This window comes from Diutina rugosa (genome assembly GCF_008704595.1).
Source record: "Diutina rugosa strain CBS 613 chromosome Unknown scaffold11_size279379, whole genome shotgun sequence".
NCBI lineage: Eukaryota > Fungi > Ascomycota > Pichiomycetes > Serinales > Debaryomycetaceae > Diutina > Diutina rugosa.
In genome coordinates, this window is record NW_022995208.1 from 274,148 (window position 1) to 279,567 (window position 5,420).

Below are 5,420 nucleotides of genomic sequence, written 5' to 3' on the forward strand. Positions count from 1 at the left end.
TCGATATGGGGGGGCGTGTTTCGGGGCAGAGGCTTTGTATCCGGGAGCAGGTGGACCCGAGGGTCTGTCCCGCTAAAGTTTGAGGTGGGGCGGGGGGCGGCGTCCCGTTGAGCTTTTAGTCCCCAGGTTGTATAAGCGGGCAGTGGCTGCGTGCAGTAGAGTCGGAGCGATACGAGGTTTCCACAGCCTCAGAGGCGCTGCAGAGAAGGATCAAGCGAACCGGGCTTAATGTACGGAAGTCGTGGGTGCCGAGGCGGTAAACTCAAGGTGGAGCGGGCTATCTGGAGCCCGATGTTGTGATCGTGACAGGAGATAGCGGGTAAAGCAACCCCGGACATTCCCCTCTCGATTCTGAAAATTATTCCCCAGCCCCCTATCTTGCCCCAATTTCCTCACCCCCTATCTGTTCCCCAGACACTAGCGTAAGCCACCTGTAGGGTTGACACCGAGCCACGGTTTAGGGTTCGTCGGCGAACGTTTCGCCGCGAACTAAGGCAAGTGTTGCCCGGCGCCCGCCACACATGGAGCAAGTGGACTCGACGTCGTTTACGGGTTCCGCCGAAACTAGCGCCGAAAGACGTCGCTATTGTCGCTGCACTGAATATTATCGTAAACTTAAAAATCAAGGCAGAGAGAGAGGAGAGACAAGGCACGCTGGCTAAAAGGACGTCGGTGGATGATTGACTATGTGGAGAGATAACCACTACCGCAGGTGTTTGTAGAACTGGTTGATCATGCCCAATACCCCCAGCGGTGCCCCGGGAGCCGGTGCCGCTGCCGTGGTTGCTGCGTTGGGGTCGGCGTCGTCAAAGTCGTAGTGGACGGTGTACAGCAGGTAGAGCAGATCGACAGGAGCAGCGCGACTGCGGCCGGTGGCCACAGGCGTGGCGCCGGCGTTGGAGGGGGCTGCCGGGGGTGCTGCCGGCGCCTGGTGTTCCGGGCGGTACTGGTCGACAAAGTACATGTACAGCTTCATCATCTTGTCGTCACCAGTGGCGGCGCGACGCGCCTTGCCGTCGTCATCGAAATTATACATGGCGTAGTAGCAGATGTAGCCCAAGTGGTCGACGTGGACCAGGTAGTCGCGGAAGAAGTCGACGATGGCGCCCAGCTGGGCACTGAGGCGGAACCAGAGGAGGATCGGCAGCACGACAATCGACAAGATCTCCCAGGCGATGACGATAATCTTCAAGTTGTAGAGCTGGCAAAACTCGTTCTTCACCTCCTGGGTGTGGAGCCGGCCCTGCCAGCGGTGGGGGAGATAGTGGGTGTACTGAGCCACGTACTGGAGCGCCGCCTCGGGGTCGTACACTGGCTGTTCGCCGGCATCGTCTTTGCCTAATGACGTAGCGGTGACTGCCCATACGGTACCGAGCACTGAAATCCAAAAGAGTGCCAGCCGCCCTTCGCTAAGCTCAAGCAGCCAGAACAGAAATTCCTCGTTATCGTAGACGAGCCCAAGGAGGACAAGCACCGCCGTGATCGCCCCCAGAATGAAGTTGACCAACGTCATAGCGTTGAGGACAAGAAACCCCCGCGGGAACTGGTTGATGTAACGGTTTGCGGGAGCCATGCTTTGGTATAATCGGCGCTCAAAGAAATGAGGCAACTCGTTATAGTCGCGAAGCAACCACTCGGCGTAGGGAGTATACTGACGGAGACCAACAATGCTGCCGGGGTTGGATTTGTACTCGTTGAAGTACTTGAAGAAATTGAGCAACACAAAGTACAGCACGAGAAATGGACAGAGGGCCAAGTTGATGAGGGCGGCCATCTTGAACCGTTTGCGGAGCTGGTCGGCGAGTAAATTTCGGTTATACTCTTTAAGCACACGCTCGTCAAGCTTATTGCCGTCGGTAGTGGTCAAAAACATGAACTGGTTGATGCACAACTTGATGTTCCATTCGAGAGTCCGGGTCATGAACCTGGGGGCGACGTCGATGACATTACGACTTATAAGCGCCACCAAGTAGTTTTCCACTCTCATGATGCGGTTGGCGATATCGTGAGCCGTTAACGGGACGTTCAGCGTCAACTGGTTATAGTTCTTGAGCGCAGCCAATTTCTCCACCACCACGGGCCACAGGATCGTCAAGAGCTCGTCGTCGCTGATGGCAAGCATGCGGTAGAAGTTGCGGAGCTCGCGAAGCTTGAACCAGTCCATATAGAGCTGGATAAGCCGGAGACCGACGTAGGCGATAAACCCCGTCCAGAGCACTTTGGCCCACCCCGGCATGTGCCACTGGGCAATGACGATGTCGGCTAACGTGTGGGGCCTGCCCTCACTGAGCACCGAGTAGTCGATCCCCCACCGCAAGAACAGGGTAAGCGATATAAGGAACACCAAGATTGCCAAGTCCACGAGCCTCAGAAGGACAATGTTGGTGACACCCTTATCCTTATAGTACCAGTAGACGTCACAGAGGAATTGGTCCATGTTGGTGACGTTGGCCCAGAGATAGAGCGCCCTCTCGTTGTCGCTGATGTTGACGGCGGTCTGTCTCACTTTGCGCTTCCTTCGCGGCTTCGGTTTGGCCTTGGGCTTGATGTGTGACATGTGGATCGACTGATGCGGCGGGTCGAAGCTTTCCAGCATGGCGTAGTCGCCGGTGGAGTCGCCCATGGCGGTGGCGCCCACTTCGACCGCCACCAGCGGCTGCGCCGCTCGCTGGGGGTCGAGGAACTGGGACTCGAGGTCCAGGTCGTAGTCCTGCTCCTGCTGGGCCTCGTACACCAGGAGATTGTAGTCGGAGTTGATGCCAAACACCCGGCTGAGAAAGTCACTCATGGCGGGGTGTGGGTGAGGGTGCGAAGCAATATGAGACCCGTTTGGTGGTGGCGGCGATAAACGGATAAATTTCGAAATTAGCGACTGATGGCGTTACCAGTAGAGTCAGTGGCGTTCCATCAGGTGACGATTGAGGGTTGTACAGTGGTGGAGCTGGTGTTAACGGCGTGGTCTCTGTATGGTCATGACCCGCTTGGTGGTGCGACCAGTGACTAAGAGTGACCTCGGCCAACCACCCGGCAAACGGTTAAAATAATGACCATAAAGGATACTACTAGAGAGGTGGTGTCATTAATAAGCGGATGTTATAGTTATATCTGCTTCCGTACCCTAGTTTCCCCACTGCTGCTACAGTTTCATGGATAAGCCTACGAGAGCGGTTGCGGCTAAGATAAGCGACCCTGGTTGCTTGCGTCGGAGGCAGAGGCAACGATCAGCGACACTAGCTCTGCTTCAAGCCAAGCAGCAATCGTTTGAAGCACCAGTGGCCTCTATAACTTGACACACGTTGGCGCAAAGGTATCCACCCTAGTAACTCCTCAACCTCTTGTATCCACAATTGTTTCTGAAGATAGACCGTAAAAAAGCTGGAGATAGCCTCATTATTTGGGACCTTTTTTTGTGCTACCGCTTTTGAGGCTGTCTTCCCACTAGGGCGATTCGACTAACCTTATTCGGCAGCCAAATGGGACAGCGTCGCTATCGGAACAATTGAAATTAAGGTTCCCGAAAATTGGGGAGGATTGCCCGCTCTACCCGGACAACCACAACGGCAGCAATAGCTATAATCTTAGCTTTTCTACAAACCTTATTTGGTATGCTAGCGCCGTTAACTCATATATAATTTTGGAATAGAGTTTGAGGCATGCTGGGGCTGAAGTGATGTCACAGGCAAACCGTAAGCACAACAGGTGGGTCATAAGGAAGACGTGGTTATAATAGAATTGGCTACGTGGAAGAACCAGAAACTTTACCCGATAATTTAATGAAATATGGGGTTACTGGTATCGGTGGTTTATAAGGTCGTGTCTTCCTCAAAATGGTAGAAAAGTACGTGCATTTACCGAAAATCAAGAATTGCGACCTCTCACTGAACTTCAATCAGCGACCTCGCCGCGTTTTGCCAGGGGGCACACCCACACCCCCACCGAAGATGCACGGAAGCTAAGCCCCCCTGGGCCACGCATGCACATGGCTGGCAGGGTATACTTTGGAAGCGAGTGAACGATGGTCTTGGGGATCTCCGCTAGTGATCATAAGGGAGTAGTCATGGCCCCCTCAGTCGCCACCGTCGCTTCCCACCATCGCTGCAGACGACCCACCGTGGGCATTCCGGGTTGGCTGTCCCAGTGCTATAAATTTATTTTACGCCACTAGTTCGGTTATAGTTGACCACTAGACCCTACAGATGAAATTTATTTTCTCAGCCCACGAGGCGGCTAAGTAGTCCTTGGCAACCATGAAGACATGGACAATTTCAGCGACTTAATTCCCACTAGCGGCCGCGAATCACGTTCAGATTCAGCTGTTAAAGCCAACAATAGCTTAGTCAACGGATATTATTCGCCACCAGCCACCGCCACCATACCACCAAGAACGCTTTTGGTTTAGCAACCACGGTTATTATTCTCCAAAAAGCCACGGCTCGTGGGCAGCAAAAGTAAGGTTAGTGAACGGTGGCCCTAGGTTTCGCTAAATCACACAGGGCGCACCCAGGTGACCTGTGGTGGCTCGCGTCTGCCTCCCTTTGCAGCATTAGGTTGAGGCAAGGCGGCTATGCCTGAGTTTGCAGGGTGGCAGCAACGTGCTGTAGCGAGCACAAGCACAAGGCCCCGCTGGTGTCAGCGACATTGCCTAGAGACGACATTTCCGACAAGGCTTCGGACACCGCCAGGGAATACGACGGTGAAGTTTTACCGGCTCGCTTAGCGTCCTGGTCTGACGGCAGGCCGCTTAGCTAACACGGTGAAACGCCGCTACCCGAGACTGGACTCGGGTGGCGGGTGTCTGCTTGCGACTTCAGCTCGAGTCAAGCCTGTGATTGTTGCGTTTGGCGGCAACAATACCGCTCGTGGGGTGTCAGGGCTGGGAAGCTGGCTTAGGAGGCCTGTTGCTGCACGGGTGGAGTGGCAGTTCAGCACCACCCATGACCGCAGGACGTAGAAGAAAAAGAAGTTTGTGGATTACCGTGGGTTCCGATCGTGACATATTGTGTTAGATGGCGGTCACTGATGACTAAAAAGCCGAGAGGCGGTAGCGGTGTCGTGGGGGATTTTCGTGTCTTTCTGCGCCGATTGTGTGGACAATCGCCATTGTGAAGATTGTGTAGGCGTCACTTCTAAGCGCACTCTTTTTTAGTAAAAATTATGGCAGAAGATAGCCCCGTTATTGTTGTGGCAAGTGACCCCGTGAGCTCATAACGGCTACCACTTGACGAGGCGTATGTCCCGGGAATTATTACCAGAATCGCCAGTGTTGTCTAATGCTAGGCCTTCATAGTGGTAGTAGTGTTGTTTGCTAGTAGATTTTGTTACCACTTTTTGTTAGTAGTGGGTCGCGCGGGTCACGGGACTTGCGATCGCTAGGTATCTGAGACACTTAGCTACACCAGTAGTATGCTCGGAGTTTCATT

The 5,420-nt window shown here is 54.0% G+C and overlaps 1 protein-coding gene across 1 annotated transcript; it reads right to left on the minus strand. All coding sequences in view use genetic code 12, as the record gives it.

The window, feature by feature from the left end:
• Nucleotides 1–703: 703 nt before the first annotated feature.
• On the minus strand, nucleotides 704–2,788 carry ATG9 (autophagy protein; the record flags this gene model as incomplete). Its single annotated transcript, XM_034158324.1, has 1 exon — nucleotides 704–2,788. The coding sequence occupies one exon, from the start codon at nucleotides 2,786–2,788 to the stop codon at nucleotides 704–706; it is 2,085 nt and encodes a 694-aa protein (XP_034009975.1).
• Nucleotides 2,789–5,420: the final 2,632 nt, after the last annotated feature.